General features: G+C 40.7%; 1 protein-coding gene across 2 annotated transcripts in view; it reads left to right on the top strand.

Annotated features, from left to right (window-relative positions):
- The first annotated feature begins 922 nt into the window (after window positions 1-922).
- RMDN2 (regulator of microtubule dynamics 2) overlaps window positions 923-16,161 on the top strand; it is a 40,059-nt gene continuing 24,820 nt past the window's right edge. Inside the window, exons 1-5 of one of the 2 annotated variants that reach the window (XM_063124264.1) lie at window positions 923-1,014; window positions 3,020-3,486; window positions 9,074-9,266; window positions 11,669-11,771; window positions 12,716-12,776. In XM_063124264.1, the coding sequence (XP_062980334.1) occupies window positions 3,032-3,486; window positions 9,074-9,266; window positions 11,669-11,771; window positions 12,716-12,776 (812 nt within the window). In that variant the 5' untranslated portion in view covers window positions 923-1,014; window positions 3,020-3,031. Of the gene's footprint in view, window positions 1,015-1,973; window positions 2,058-3,019; window positions 3,487-9,073; window positions 9,267-11,668; window positions 11,772-12,715; window positions 12,777-16,161 lie in introns of those variants that run through there. The other variant, XM_063124263.1, reaches the window with a different exon arrangement.

Genomic DNA, 16,161 nt, shown 5'->3' on the forward strand with positions numbered 1-16,161 from the left:
CACCCTGCTCAATGCAGGAATCCACCCTAAAGCATACCTGACAGATGGTTGTCCAGCTGCCTCTTGAATGCCTCTAGTGTGGGAGAGCCCACAACCATAGATAGGATTGCATTGCCAACTTTCAGAAATCCCAGGAGAGGGGCCAGAATGCTAAACTCGCTCTAGGAGGCAAAAAATTAGTAACCTTGGCTTGTATCCAATGTTAATTCTCATTCATTTCAATGGCTCCACTCTAAGTAGGTCTAACATTGGACAGAGCCCATAGATTTGCTACCTACAGTGCCGTAAAAAATAGGTAAATTATACCTAGTAATTTATACAGAGCAGTGTTACACATGTCTACTTTGAGTTCAATGGAAGGTTACTACTCCCAGGTAAGTGGAGTAGTAACTGGAGCCTGTCTCTCTTGTTAGGGGGGAGGGGGCATTTAAGTGTAGGGTGTCACATGAACCCAGGGCTGCCCTCCAATTAAGCAGAGCAAGATGGTCACCTCAGCACAAGATACAAGGTATTGGAGGAGAGTACTATGTACCATGCAGCCTGCCCAACACCTCCTAAATTAGCCTGCTGTCTACAGGTACCTGATGGACACTGTCCTACTCTGAGTGTAGAAGAAACGTTCAGAAGCGACTCCATTTGTCTTTTGTACACCTTGCTCATTGCCTCAGGTAGTAAAATGTCTTGGGCCATCGCTCCCCAATTAGCGGGGAGAGAGTGGAAGAAAACGAGGCCTCTCGCCCCCGTCAGGTAGGTGGCCGTCGAGGCTCCGACCCCATGCACTGCCCACCCCCACCGCCACCCCTACCGCGCTCCTTGAAGCAGGCAGGTAAGGCGCTTTCGTCGCCCGCCCATCAATATCCGGGTCTCCGCAGCTGTGGGCGGTCTTGAATCGTCATCGTTATCCCCGCCTCTTTTCTGTGCCTGCCTCCGGCACCGGAGCTGGAGGTTGCTGTTGTTGGCAGCTGCAGAAGCGTCTTCGAGCCACGCCGGAGCGCTCGAGCGGAGGCTCCCTGGGTACGTAGGAAACGCTTCCCCTCACCGTGGCAGACAGACGCTCGCGTCCTTCACAGGAGAAGGCGGGGCCGCATGTTGTCCTCCAGGCAGGAAAGGGTGCGCGGCTGGGCGGGCTGCCACCAGCTTCAGTGCCCTCCTGCTGCACCTGAGGGTTATGCCACCCCCCACCCCGGCAACAGCATAGACTGCGCCGCGCGCGCTTCTTCCCCAGCCTGCCGCCTTCTGCCCATTGACCTTTTGCTTGCTCAGCAGCAGTCAGAGCTACACCAAGCAGGATATGACACTTTGAAAACGGCATGAAAACTGTACAGGGAGTGTGTCCTGGGCCCCAGCAGTTGCCACTACTGTTATAAACCGTTTTAAAGCAGATCCTGCCCGTTCTTTGACAACGCTTCGCTCACAGTCATTGGCTGAAGTTGCATAGTGATAGAGGCCAACCTTCCCAGCGCCCCGTTTTTCCAACGACAACTCATTAAAAAAAAACGTGGTTGACACCCTTAAAAGCAGAGATAAGGAACCTCTGTCCCTGCTGCTTGGGGCTGATGGAAGTTGTCGGCCGAAACTTCTGGAGGGTCATAGGTTGCCCAGCCCTAGTAGCAGTACAGGTTGGGCCTGTACTTGTTTACTTGCCTAGAGCAGCGGGCGCTGTTGCACTTATGTCCTGCTTATGGATTTTCTACAGGCACTGTGGTTGGCCATTATGTGAACAGAATAATGCTGTACTATCTGGCCCAGTTCTTAGACGCACCATTCTTATGTTCTTAGTTGTTTGCCACACTAAACTTTCAGGTTGGCTTATATATAGGATTGCAACCCTAATTTGCAATGGACCTTCTCATCTTGCCCAGGAGGGAGATGAGCAAATACTCTTGCTATTGCCAAAGCATAGCAGAGGCGGAGCGATTGCAATTTGCCCATGATCTGATGTAGGACAGAGCAACCTGGAACACATACACCCCAGTCTAGGTTTCCAGCTGCTGAGCACACCAGCTTACATGATGCAGGCTGCCTCTGAATTTTTTCCTTTGTTGTGGACTTGTTGGGTGAGCCTTTATTTCTGTCTGTTAATCTTTTATTATTATTTTAGATGTATAGACTACCACTTCCCAAAGGTTTAAGGTGGATAACAAAAGTTATTAAAATGCTAGCCGACCCTTGGGCAATGTGTCCTGAGTGGGGGGCCCTCCCTGACAGCTGCCTCCACTGCTCATCCCCTTGACCTCTCCCAGAAATTGTCAAGACAGAGAGAGCAAGCCGAGTAAAGGATGCTCGTGTACCTCCTCATCCTTATCCCTGCTTGCAGGCTCATAGAAGGGTGGTAAACAGGCAGGGACAGAAAGAGGTGGAGCAAGGCCTGGAGGCTCTGGGAGTCCACAGTCAGTCCCCTGCAGAAGTATGTGTGTCACAAATGATGCCTACCCCTGACACAGAATTAAATGCACTTAGCTCTGGGTTAGGCGGTGTCCTCTGATTGTATCACAGAAAAGTCCCTATCTATTTGCCAGCTTCATACTGAAAACCAAGCAGGAAGGCACACATCTTTAATTTAGAACGAAATAATTACTTGGTTGGGATGTAGATGGTCATGGTAATATATTTATTCCATGGTTTTGGAGAAACTCAGGCAAAATACATTCTGAGTATTTTTTAGCATTTTTCCAATAGTACCCTGCTGTATTAATAAGAGTAAAGTTAATGTTCAAATGAATTCATCTTAAAAAAACAAAAACTGGATTGGTTTGAAACTAGGCAACCTCCCATCCTGCCACAAAATGTGCCTAGATTGAAAAACAGCCCCGTTTTTTATTTCCTTATAAATCCATCACACACTTATTTCCATGCTGGTGTGATTAGGGTGATGGACTAAGTTCCTTTAAAAAGTCCTGTATAACTGGTTTGTTAATGGAGCTGTCCATATCCCCTTAGCCCACATTATGAAATAAGCAAGGAGTTTCACAGGAAGCTTTAAATGTCAACTTATTTTCTACTTTGTATATAATTTCAGAAGAAGAAAAGCATGCTCCGCTCAGAAAACAAAAGGCTAGTATTTAGCCTACTGGCAGGGGCTGCTGGAATAAGTTTAGTCCTGCTTTGGTATCGCAAGATGGGGAAACGCAGGACAGCCATGTATTTGCCTACGTCTTTGAATTCAGAGAACAGTTTTGATTTGGTAGATTTTCAATATGAAACACAGAATGAGCGTGGAACAGTGATGCTGTTACAAGGAAAACAGATTCAAATGCTGGAGAAATTGAACGGCTTAGTGGTAAGTGTGGAAGAACTTCAAAGAGAGGTGAAATTTCTGAAAAAGGCCATTCCAAAGTTGGAAGAACTTGTTCGAGATGAACTCCCGGGGAAAACAAATACTCGCAGGACCAGCCCTTTACATAAAGCAACAAAGAAGAGGAAGGTTGAGGCAGCACAAGGTGTGCTGTGCACCACCAGTTCTGAAGAGGCAGAAAGTGAAGGCGGGTGCGTATCTAAGTTATATTACAGCTTTGTCCCAACCTTTAGTAAATACCTATGTTTCGGTAAAAATGGTTTACTTGTAATTTGCATAACCACTGTTTTTATAGGTTTACAAATATAAAAGAATTCTGAATTGTTAAACTATAAGCAGTACTTGGCTCAAGTGTTATGGTATGTGTGATCGAAACAACTTTGAACCTTGGTTTATCATCCTGGCTCGTTCAGATAAACCATAGTTAAAACTGCAGTTCCTGGCTTGGCCATTATAACAAACTGCATTTAGTTGAAAACAGAAGCAAATGCTTCCACTATACGCTGCGCTGGAGAGGAGAGGGTTTTAGTGCTACATCCAAACCGGTGGGGAGTGAGAGGGGGTAAAGAGTGATGTTGGGAACCAATTGCAAAACGTGCAATCTCAGGATTCCTTTCACATATTAAGATATTTTAGGAAAGGCTTTTAGGGAATGTGTTGCCTTTGTGGTTTATGCAGAGATTGTTTGATTTGGTATAAGCATCTAGTCCTTATTTTTGGCCTTTGTACGTCTTATTTTCAATTAAACTGTGATAGTTTATTTCTTGGCTTGCCTCAATTCCAGAAACCTATTACAGCATTACAGCAGAATTTGTGCTTCTTAGTCTCATCATGTCCTAAAAGCTATTTGCAATGGAAAATACAATTCCTGTGATGAAACCTATCTGGTTTCATTGTAGTGTCTGCAACTGTGCCAGTAAAGTTTTATTAAAAGTAAACAAAGCAAAATACTATAGAACAACCAATCATAATAAAGCAGACTTACTTAACTAATTTCTCACCTTTATGGGGAAAGAGAAAATGAAGTGGCCCTTAATTTTAGTAGCAAACAGAAAAAGTATTTTTTAGATTACAAAATTTGAGTTCCTACTAATCTTTCTATTATAACTAAACTACTAATAACAAAGAATTTTGTGGCACCTTAAAGACTATCAAATTTATTCTGGCATACTACACTTGATCTTAGCCAAAAGCTAAAATGACAATACAACAACATATTTGGGATACAGAATTGCAAAATCATTTGAGTTTGGCTTCAAGGTATCCTGAATTTAGAGATAATGGGAGGATATTTGCTTATGCAAAATATCTGGTAGACTTGAATATTCCTAAATTCAGGTAAGCTTTCACTCTGGCCAGGTTTAACGTTCTACCTTCAGCCCTTTTGGATGGAAGGTTTGGAAATGTACCCTACCAAGAATGGGTATGTCCCTGTGAGATGGGTAAAGTGGAAACAGTAGGCCATGTTCTGCTGTATTGTTCCTTTTATCAAGATTTACGCCAAACATTTATAACCTCTATCTTGCAGCGAACTCCCAGTAGATCAGATGAATATTACATAAAACATCTTCTATCGGATCAGAATCCTCAGGTTACTCTAAAAGTGCCCAGTTTTTGTGCGGCTACCATAAGCCGACGGAAATTAATGTTGAAGAATTTTATTGCACCTTAGACTTAGGCTGAGACTGCTGCGTTTTATGGATTTTATGTATGTATTTTATTGTATATTGGGGTTTTAAATATTATTGTGATGATGTTTTCTGTTGTGCTGGTCTATGACCAAAATAAACAAACTATGACTATAGTATGACCCTGCCTAAATATAGAAGAGCCTTTACATTAGTGAGATTTGATGCTTTGCCCTCTAAGCTCTTGGATGGAAGATTCCAGGGAATTCCAGTCCAAGATCGACTTTGTCCCTGCAATAATGGGGAAGTAGAAACAGTGGGCCATGTACTTCTACATTGCTCTTTCTATCAGGATTTATGCAGGGCTCTTATTTTTCCCATTTTATATAATTATCCTGACAGTGTTTATATTTCTTTGCTTCTCTCCGATAAGATACCACATTTTATGAATAAAGTGGCCAAATTCCGTGCAATTGCTATAACTTGCTGTAATCTTTTAACCATCAGTTGCAGCCTCTGATTGTGTGATACAATTTCTTAGGCTGAGACTGCCGCGTTTTATGGATTTTATGTATGTATTTTATTGTATATTGGGGTTTTTAATATTATCGTGATGATGTTTTCTGTTGTGCTGGTCTATGACCGAAATAAACAAACTTTGTACTTATTCTGGCATAAGCTTTCGTCCACTTCATCAAACGCACTAAGTGTTCAGCCTAAATTGGCAGATATATATAATCTGTTGGGGGAGATGTGAATGTTGTCGGAGAAAACTGAAATGTACAAAGTATTGACAGTAATGATTACCTTGACAGATACTATTCACAAAATGTTGCTGAATGATAGCACAGACATTATTGCAATGGTGGGCCAATTAACATATATAATGTGTTGTCTGACATCAAGTATGGTAATGTTCAGAAACCAGTGGAGGGATCATTTAAATCTTCCAGGATGTATCAGTGACCTTAAGGTGGCAGTTGGAATAAAGAAATTTCTAAAACAAATAGCAATATAAATCACTGAAGTACAATTCATCAAGAGATTCAACTCTATTTCCTGTGGTTTGTAGAAGGACAAAGGTTTTTGTTCAGCAAATGTGCATAAGTGTGCCAATCTGAGGTTAATACTTCATACATCTGATGAAGTGGGCAGTGTCCACGAAAGCTTATGCCAGAATAAATTTGTTAGAATTTAAAGTGCCACAAGAGTCTTTGTTGTTTTTGCTGCAACAAATTAACATGGCTACTCTTCTGGAAATGTAAACTAATGATGTAACACTAGCATAGATACATTATTTTGATGTTTCTGTGTGGTTATTTCAAGTGCTCATATTTATAGTGTTTTGTTCCAAAGAGTGGAGCCCTGTAGATCTAGGGCTAACCGACTTCTCCAGTAAGAACTTTGCTAGAATAGGAGGTGCTGCAAAGCTCTGTGGCTAAATTGGTCAACTTAGCATGATTTATTGCATTATCTTGATATGTCTTCCTTTTATGCTTTAGCTGGTGAGTTTGAATAGAATAATTCTGAGAACTGACCACTAGAGGGCAATCGGGTCAAAGCTTCTTCTTTTTTAGTATAGGAAAAAGAAATTAGTGGGGGGGGGGGGGATTAATGAGTCACTAAGTGCTGTCAGTTGTACCATGGCTCATGCCCAACCAATCTTTGCATTCTCCTGGTGAGTGTGTGTGTATGTACTAAGGGGAAGGGGGTGTCAACCAGGCTTCTTCTTAAAAAATATGTGTCAAACTGAAAAATAAGGCAGACAGCTGAAATGCTGACTGTAAAACATCTTGCTCAAGTTATATAGAAGTGTAGAAAAGCCTAGAGGTTTTTTTGGGAAGAGAGAGGAGGAAATGGAGATCCCCAGTCAGAGCAACCCTCCAAATGCTTCCTCGTCAGCTCAGCCTTCCCCTTCCCTCAAGGGGCCAGGGCGCTCAGAACCTGCCGTACCGGTAATGGGGAAAGCCAGCCCAAATTCAGGGCACAGAGCTGCCTGGTTTACCCAAATGAATTGATAGCCTTTCCCAATCCAATGCCTGTCAGATGTGTCAAACGACAACTCCCATCATCTCATCTGGAGGGCACCAGTTTGGAGAAGGCTGAGTTAAGCTCACTCCCCCCAGCCCCCCTCTCCCCCCCCCCTCTCTCTCTCTCTCTCACACACACACACACACCTCCATTAAATTGATTTTGTCTGGCACTCATTTTCACAAGTGAAAACCTAATACACACAACATACACAAAACAAAACAAAAACCAAGTTGTTGCAAATTTGCAATAAGAAATCCAGTCATCTTGTGAGCATTTCTGGATGTGTTACATTTTATTTGAATGGTGAATTTTGTAATACCCTTTATTGCCTTTTCAGCCTTCTGAGAACAGGGCCTTGACAGAGATTTTTTAACGCACAGAGTTGTTTTCATTGTCAGGGAAGAGATAATTTCTCTCATCTCAAGGTTTTGGTTATCCAATAAATGACACTGAATCCTATGACAAATCAAAATCCCTATAAACTTTAAAGTGTATTTGATGTATTGCTGAATTCTGATAGCTTGAAATTCTGATAGCTCATGATGAACTTGTAATTCCATTTTAATCTTTGCTGCCATTCAGTGTTTTCAATCACTTTTGGTTGGCAACTTTAAATAATTTAATCTCTCTCTCTCATTTAAAACGTAAATATTTCACCAGAAACAGAGGATGCAAATAGTACACATTGAAAAAGATGACTTGTTAAATTTCACTGAATTCAGACTGGCTTTAAATTTCAAGACACAAAGAGCCACTTTAATTGTTTTCTTTTTTTATTTATTTTGTTCTGAACAGCACAGACCCGAAAACATATCACAATCTGCTTTTGAAAGTCAGTTTTAGATGCAGTGTACTATTTTGGAAAATACACACCCAATAGTCTATTGAGTACATGGATCTACACTACTGCTTTAAAGCGTTTTATAACAGCTTTGACAACTGTATATGGAGTGTGTCCTGGGCCCCAACAGTTGTCAAAACTGTTATAAAGTGCTTTAAAGCAGTAGTGTAGATCCTGCCCAGTTGAGCAGTTCTTTAAGTTGGAGGCTACAACCAAAAACATGTTTCATCCTTTTATTTCTCTCCCATTGAAAGGAATGAGACATGTAGTGTAATCTTATGCACTATGCAATCTTTCTATTCAGAAGTAAACTCTAATATTTTCAGTTGTACTTACTTCCAGGTAAATGTGTGTATAAGTTTGTAGCCTTAGAATCATAGAATAGTAGAGTTGGAAGGCGCCTATAAAGCCATCAAGTCCAAATACCTGCTCAATGCATGAATCTACCTTAACTTTGGCATGCCCTCTGTCTTCAATACCTTCATAACAAGCCTTGGAATAATTGTAAATTGGAAGCCACAGTCTCTTAAGTTCCAGGAATACGTGCATATTTTATGCCTTTAATTGTGCAAGTGATATTGGAATTTGACTTTCATAATTTGACTTTCTTTTGTGTTTTCTTTTAATTCCACAGATGATAAGACAGGTATGGAGATTACCAAGGCCACAAAAGTGGCTCTAAAACAGGGATGTTGAATCTCTTTCAATATGTCAGAGTATAGATACTTGAAAATGAATGTAAGACCAACACGAGCTGAGCAACATTCATTCTCTTGGCCAACTTTCAGTGGTGGGAAGGGCTGAAGGGTGTGGTGAAAAATACCCAGCATATTTCATATTCAAGCGCTTACTGCCAGTTGCTAAGCCTTAGGAGAGGAATTCCAAACTTTTAGAATGGGGAAATGGTGCAAAAGCCAGGAAACCACCAAATAGGTATCAGTTAGGGGCAGGGGGGTGAGTGGGCCTTCTGATGAATTCCAAAGGGGCAGATTGGGACCCTGGAGGGCTTTAAAACTAGAACTTCAACAGGAGCCAGAAAATGTGATTATTATTTTTCTGCAGAAGTTCTTTGGGCCAAAAATCCAGCAAAACCTGTGCCTAATGAGCATAATTTAATCAGTATATCTGAGTATGGATACTTGACAATTAATGTAAACCCAACATGAGCTGAGCAACATTCATAAGATGGAATCATAGATAAAAACAGTTAAAGGTTTCAGTGCAGGCTCTCGGCAGCTTTCAAAGAGTTGATTCCCACCCCCTTCTGTATTTTAGTTACATCACAGCTCACACTGACACCGAAGGAGAATCTGAGGAAGAAAAAGGATGGATCAGTTCCCCCACATCTTCTCTGTCACCAGAAGAGAAAATAGATTTGTTTAATCTTCTGCAGGAAGTGGACAGGTTGCATTGTGGTTCGGATGATATGAAAAGAGAGAGCTTCAAACTTTTGCTTCAAAATGAGAAGGTATAAAAGGCATATGCTGTAGTAATGTTGTTCTCATAAAGTAGCCTATAGTTCAGTGGCATTCTCTTAAATGGTTGTGTAATGTTAGAACTAAAGGAGATGTTAGTATAGGCTGGTTTTTAGAAGTATACCCTGGTGCTTGATCATTCACGTTTTGTCTAAAAATTTGACACTACTGCCTAAAGAACTTGGGCACTGTTGTGTTCCTGCCTTTCCTCAGTGAGAATTCCCTTTCTCTGAGGCCTTTCTTACCTCAATCAGGAACCACCTTTTCTCTCACAAACTTGGTATCACTGCCAGTAGAACCTTTAAGGCTCAGGCCCAGACTTTACTCAGTCCTCTCTCTGTGAGGACACATAGATGTTATGCTTTAACTTTTTTTCTCCCTTTATTACCTCCCTCTTATGAAGCCGCAAGCAGGAGGTGTAGGGTTTTATAAACAGAGAAAGCTTTATTAATTAGAATAATGTTGTTGAATAATAAACAAATAATTCTTAAGTGGCTCTATGAGTATAGATTTTTTCATCCACAATACTCCAAAATCAGTCTCTCAAACAATCCTTGCATAATCACCACAGCACCCCGTCTCTCAATCATGAAATCCTAACTCTAATCTAAGACCAATCTCTACAAATCCCTGTCCCAACTCATCTCATCCCTGCCTCTGTTCTAAACCCTTTCACAACAAATCCCTTTCTGCCTCCCACAGAAACAGAACCCATTTTATATAGCACACACACTTCACTCACTCCTTCTTACTCTCTCAGACAATCAGCTTACACCTGCAGATCCACTATTCTCTCCATAGAGATATTTACCAAATCATAGATCTATAACAAGAATACACAATTATACACATCAACTCAGTATGGACAGTCCTATAACGTCACAGGCACATTTTCTAGCATTGCTGAAAGCAATATTTCCCCATATCCAATAAGTTAAGCGTGGCTGTGGTTCCTAAATAGTCAGGGAAAGGCGACTTGCTCAAGTCAAGATGACATTGCTTCACATGCCTTGATATACTGCAATAGATCCCCTAGCAATAGATCCCCTAGGATGGAGAAAATGCTCTGAAGTGGGGCAAGAACAACAAAGAACAGGTTACATTAATTTTTAATTGCTTTTTTATTTTTCTCCCATTGAAATAGGACAGAGCTAGGTTGACATGCAATCCTCTTTATTTTTAAGAATAGGGCTATGTGTGTAATGCTGAAGCAGGAGTGTGGGGCACATATTTCATTTCATGATCTAAAAAGGCTCACTGCATTTCCGTGAATGGATGATATCAATTTCATTTGTGCTGTCGGAAGTGGGAAAGTGAGATGGCAAGTCTCTCTGAAAGCATGAAAAGAAATTGACAAAGCTCAGGCTTGTGTCCTTGCGAGCAACAGGACAAGGTGATAGAATGCTGAGATGGCCCAGTTAACTGTACTATGTTTTGCAGGTGGGAGATAGCACATAAGGTAGCTTTGCTGCAATCTGCCACTTGTTTTTAAATAAGGCTAGAGGAACCCAGAAGTTAAAATAGAATCATAGAACAGTAGAGTTGACAGGGGCCTACAAGGCCATCGAGTCCAACCCCCTGCTCATTGCAGGAATCTACCTTAAACCATACCTAACAGATGGCTGTCCAGCTGCCTCTTGAAGGCCTCTAGTGTGGGAGAAGCCACAACCTCCCTAGGTAATTGGTTCCATTGTCGTACTGCTTTAACAGTCAGGATTTTTTTCCTGATGTCCAGCCGCAATCTGGCATCTGGCTGGATCACCAAATGAAGTAGAGACGGGCAATAGAAAGAGTTTTCTTGCTGGTCCCTGACAGATGCCCATGACTCTTGTGTTCCATCTGCAAGTCTGTGCAGCGTTAGAAGTGCTATTTGGCAGAAGAATGACATGTTCTCAGATACAAAAAGTTGGGCTCAAGTGCTAGACCACCACAACACAAGCGCTAACGCGAGGACAAATGTCTGGATTCTGCATAGCAAATTAGCAGCAACTTATTCTTGTTTTACTGCAAATGGGTGTACGTATCTGGCTCTATAACTTAACAGTTGCTACAGCAGAAGTATCTGAAAAGACATGCAAGTAATAAATGATTGAATACGTAGCATTTAGAATACAATAAAATGTATTATCTGCAGAATGGCATGTGGTAACTAGCATTTAAGATGCTAGTTACCATTTAGGGTGTTTTTAGGATGTTTTAACAATGTATATTATGTTTTAATTCAGTTTTACGTATTTTATATTTACTGTTGTTCCCCGCCTCGATCAAAATGGAGAGGTGTTTAATAAATAAATTTACTATTATTATTATTATTAGCATGTTAATTGCATTTTAACCATGTCAAAAGAAATCCATATGAAGGCAATGTAATGTAGCTCATTCTGTTTACCTTCAGTACAGAAACAATACTGCCTTTCTTTGGAGACTTGCCAGAGCTTATGGGGACATGTTTATGATAACTACAGATGCTGAAGAGAAAAAGAACTATGCATCTGAAGGTTGGACAATATACTTTTTGATTTAAAATAATATCTGATCAGTCGTGTTATTTTACTCTGGCCTTCTCCGAAGGAGATTCTTTATGTTGCTGTTTTTATTGCTGGTTTTATTGTCGTTTTTATTGCTGGTTTTATTGTATTCTTACTGTTTTTATTGTGGTTTTGTTGTTCTTAATATCATAGTAGTTTTATGTGATTTACTGCTGTACGCTACCTTGGGAGAGTAAATGCCCAGAAAGGTGACCAAGAAATATTTTAAATTAAAATGAATTCAAACCAATATATCACAGGAGTTAACGTTAAACAAATGATACGTAGAAAGAGGTGGACGTTACCATCACTTCTGTTAAAAAAAGAAAGAAAAAGCTTTGGCTCTCATTTATGCACACAAATAAATCTGGAGTTCCAAGTCCTGTTGGGGATTGTGGTACCGACCTGATTCTCTGATTTTTCTCTATGCCTGTCCTGCCTCCTGCCATGCAAAAAATGACAACAGTCGTGGGGTAATAAGCTTATATTCTACTGGAATTCCGTGGGATGAGCTTCCCCAACTCTAACCCTACTTTTCACCTTCAGTGGGATACAGAAGCTGATGGAACGGCTGGATTTTGATCCTTCTCAAAAGCTGCCAGGATGGCTGTGAAGTTTTTTACCTTCTTGTACATGCATTGTGTTTCTCAAATTCTCCCCTGCATGCTTATTGTGGAAAAAGTGTGTTCCACTGAGACTTGTCTCAAGGGAAAACATGGTTAGGAATGGGTGGTTGTGATTTTAGCGAGCTGCCATTTGAACTGATCTTATGATCTTGAACCATGTGCATTTGTTATAACTGTCTATTGATTTCTTTATATTGAGAGTAGTATGTTCTTGAATTATGTAGTTCAAATATAGTTTATTGTCAGGTCAGGTTTAGTACTAAAACCCCTATGATACACCTTTTGCAGGAAAGCTTGTGGGTGAGAATGCCCTTAATCTGGATTCATCAAGCGCTGAAAGTCACCAATGGTAAGTTTGAATGAGGGAGGACTTGAATCCTATTGAATTGACCTTGTATGAATCCTAAAGCACACAAACTGGGGTGGGGAGGCCTGTAGCTCAGTGGAAGAGCACACACACAGAGAATAATGCCTGGCATCCCAAGGGAAAGACTCCTGCCTGAAAACCTGAAGACCCATTTCCAATAAGTGGAAGACAGTACTGAGCCAGATAGGCCAATGGTCTAGCTAGGCATGAGGTAACTTCCTGTCTCCTATCCTGCTGAATGTACATGCTCGGAAGTTTCAGTTTATTCCTAGGAAGTATTCCCAGTTATATGTACACACAGTGAAAGACATGAGCAGAGATCTCTGTTTGTTTTGTATGCTTTTACTAACATGAAACTGAAAAGCTAACTGTATTGGGAATGTCTCATGTTTTAAGGTAGCACTGAATTGAAGAAGGGGTAGGTAAAGAAGTTTTGGGTCCCTACAAGTTAGAGACTGGGTAAACTATTTTGGCACCTGAAATGGAAAGTCTAAAGGCGGCACTATAATTAAATTGTAAACCTAAATTAAGTAACTGCCCTTTGGTGGCACCCTAATCTGATGTCTTACTCTGCCTCTTGCTAGAGTCAACCTTGCTCCAAGGTTAGTGAAGGCCTAAGCAGTATGCACATATATACCCAAGCTACAGCAGATCAAGCAGAACTAGAAGAAATTGGGGTTCACAAGTGCACCATACTTTTCGGGAATGAAAATTACAAGAGGAAGCAGGAAGCAAAAAAAGGCAGAGCTGTCCAATGCAATATCAAGATAGATCTATATCAACAAGTAGGTAAACAGAAGCTCGCTCCCTCAGTTTCTTACACTGTTTGGGAGTGGTTAAATTGGAGGACTTTGAGAGCTACATCTAGAAACTTTCCTGACTTTCCTGCCACTGCTTGCTCCATTTGAGCAAGGTCTGTTTTGGCTTCGAGGACTACAGTCCAGTCTAGTACTTCTTCAGGGAACAAATATTAAAAAGCATGACAACAATGTAGTCAAGAATGTAACACGCTACCTATTTAAAATTTATCTGCTTTTACCAGTTTACCAGCTTACAATTTAGCTTATGATTCAGCCGGAAATTTGTTAACATGCTGCTGCACGTACCGGCCAAATTTGCTTAATTGCCTGTCAGCATGGCTTACTGTGTCATCGGAACCCAGTGAAGATGTGTTGTTGCTGACCCAGATTTAGGGTTTGGGGTGGTTTGTTAACCACAGCAGCAATCCACTGTCACTTGTTTTGAATGACATGGTAAGCCACTCCTGTGAAGGTAATTGAGCAAATTGGGCTGGCTTGCACAATGTGGTTGACAAGCCAGTTGTGATTTGCAGCAAAAGGAGGCCTGGTGCTGTTGATCCCTACTGTTTTAGAAATATCTTGGTCCTACCACAACTGAGTTCTACTTTAGAGCTCATAAGACCATAAAAACATAACAAGAGCCCTGCTGGATCAGACCAAGGGTCCATCTAGTCCAGCACTCTGTTCACACAGTGGTCAACCAGCTGTCGGCCAGGGACCAACAAAGCAGCATAATATTCATCTTCAATAGAATAGCATGCACTTACAGGCCTACTGGAACAAGTGCAGCCAGAAGCTCTAGATAGGGCTACACTCAAGGATGAATCCACAGTTACAAAACAGCTATGAATTCTGAATGCACATTTTGCCATCCTATGTTGCATCAGGGAGCCATACTGGAACTTCTGTGTGTTATATTTGTACTTTCCATCCTTCATGCTTAATTACCTTTTACTTTTCTTGTACTAAAATGAGTTTATGATTATTATGTTACATGTATTTCTTTTAGGGTTTTTTTTTAATGTAAACTGCCTTGGGTGCTTTGGCAGAAAGATGGCATATGAATGCTTACATTTTCACTTAGCTTTTGCACCATTTCTCTACATTTAGACTCTAAACTGTATTGTAGTAAAGTGCAGTAAAACATAAAGTGCAGAAACCCATCTTGTCCACAGAGCAGTACTCAGTGTCCAGTATTACTTAGGTAGGTTAGGCCACTCTGCTTAGCAGTACAATATGTGCAAGTGTCTGTAGGAAAATCTGAGAATGCAATTTGCAGTCTTACGATTTTTCAGGGAATTGGGTTAGAATTGATCATGCAAATTCTGCATTTTATGACTTTTTGTGTGTGTGATTACAAAAATTTTCTTTAGGAATTTGCACAGAGATTCTGCAGAAGTTGCTACACTGTTGCACAGGATCCAGATGATATTCCTATATTGAAGACCTCCAATGTGGGGAAGAGGGAGCACACATTACACTTAATAAGCAGTTAGATTTCCTCTTTGCAAAGACATGAGTACCATTTTGATTGTAGCTGTGAGTCATAGCATTGCTCTAAGCATTGCTATGAGTAATGCTTAGAAGACTCCCCCATGCCATTTTCCATCCTTCCCTGATGTTGAATTTTCTTTTTTACATAGTTATAGTTTGTTGACCTCAGGTACAATAACACTCATGCAGCTCTACCACTAAACTATAGTGGTAGGCACTAACAAAGATACCTCTTCCAGTACTGTTCTTTCTTTTTTTTAATATAGGCCATTTTCATACAATGCTTTTATCATGCACTCATGGCCAGTCCCTCTTGGAAGATTGCAGGTCCTTTTCACAACATCATCAAGCTCTGGTGCCTTTCCTATCATTTTTAAGCTTTATTCTGCCACTTTTTAACTCACCAAAAATGCAGTAATATTTCTGGAATTGCACAATATCACAGCACCATCTACTGGCTGTATAAATGGAATACATGGAACTTGCCTGACAAGCAAACAGCTTTAAAAAATGGGGCGGGGGGAAGCATGTGTACTGTGCCAATTGTAATCCTGCAAAGATTCCGAAAGAAGAAGCCCCAGTAATGGTGCGGGATTTTTGCTTCAGATTCAGATTTTTATTATGCGGTCACAGACCCAATAAAAGCAATACTAAGAATCATTAATTTAAAACCATAAAATCACAGTCTTTTGTTCAACAGGCTAAAAGAGTTATTTAAAACATACACATATTTAAAATATATAGGCATAGTTAGTAAAATTGGGAAAGTGGGCCCCATGCTGCAGGTTGGGAATCCGAGGTGGATCCTGGGTCTGGATCAGTTGAAGACCACTAGCCTATGAAATATTCTGGCCTCTGACCACTGAGGGCAGGAGCGTCAAATCTCTTTCACCCTGAGCACGGAGTTACATACATTTTATTATGTGGTCACAGACCCAATAGAAACTATACCAACAATCATTAATTTAAAACCATAAAATCACAGTCATTAGTTCATTATACAAACAGGCTAAAAGAGTTATTTAAAACATACACATATTTAAAATATATAGGCATGGTTATCTTGTACAAAA

Source organism: Elgaria multicarinata, chromosome 4, assembly GCF_023053635.1.
Source record: "Elgaria multicarinata webbii isolate HBS135686 ecotype San Diego chromosome 4, rElgMul1.1.pri, whole genome shotgun sequence".
Classification (NCBI taxonomy): Eukaryota; Metazoa; Chordata; class Lepidosauria; order Squamata; family Anguidae; genus Elgaria; species Elgaria multicarinata.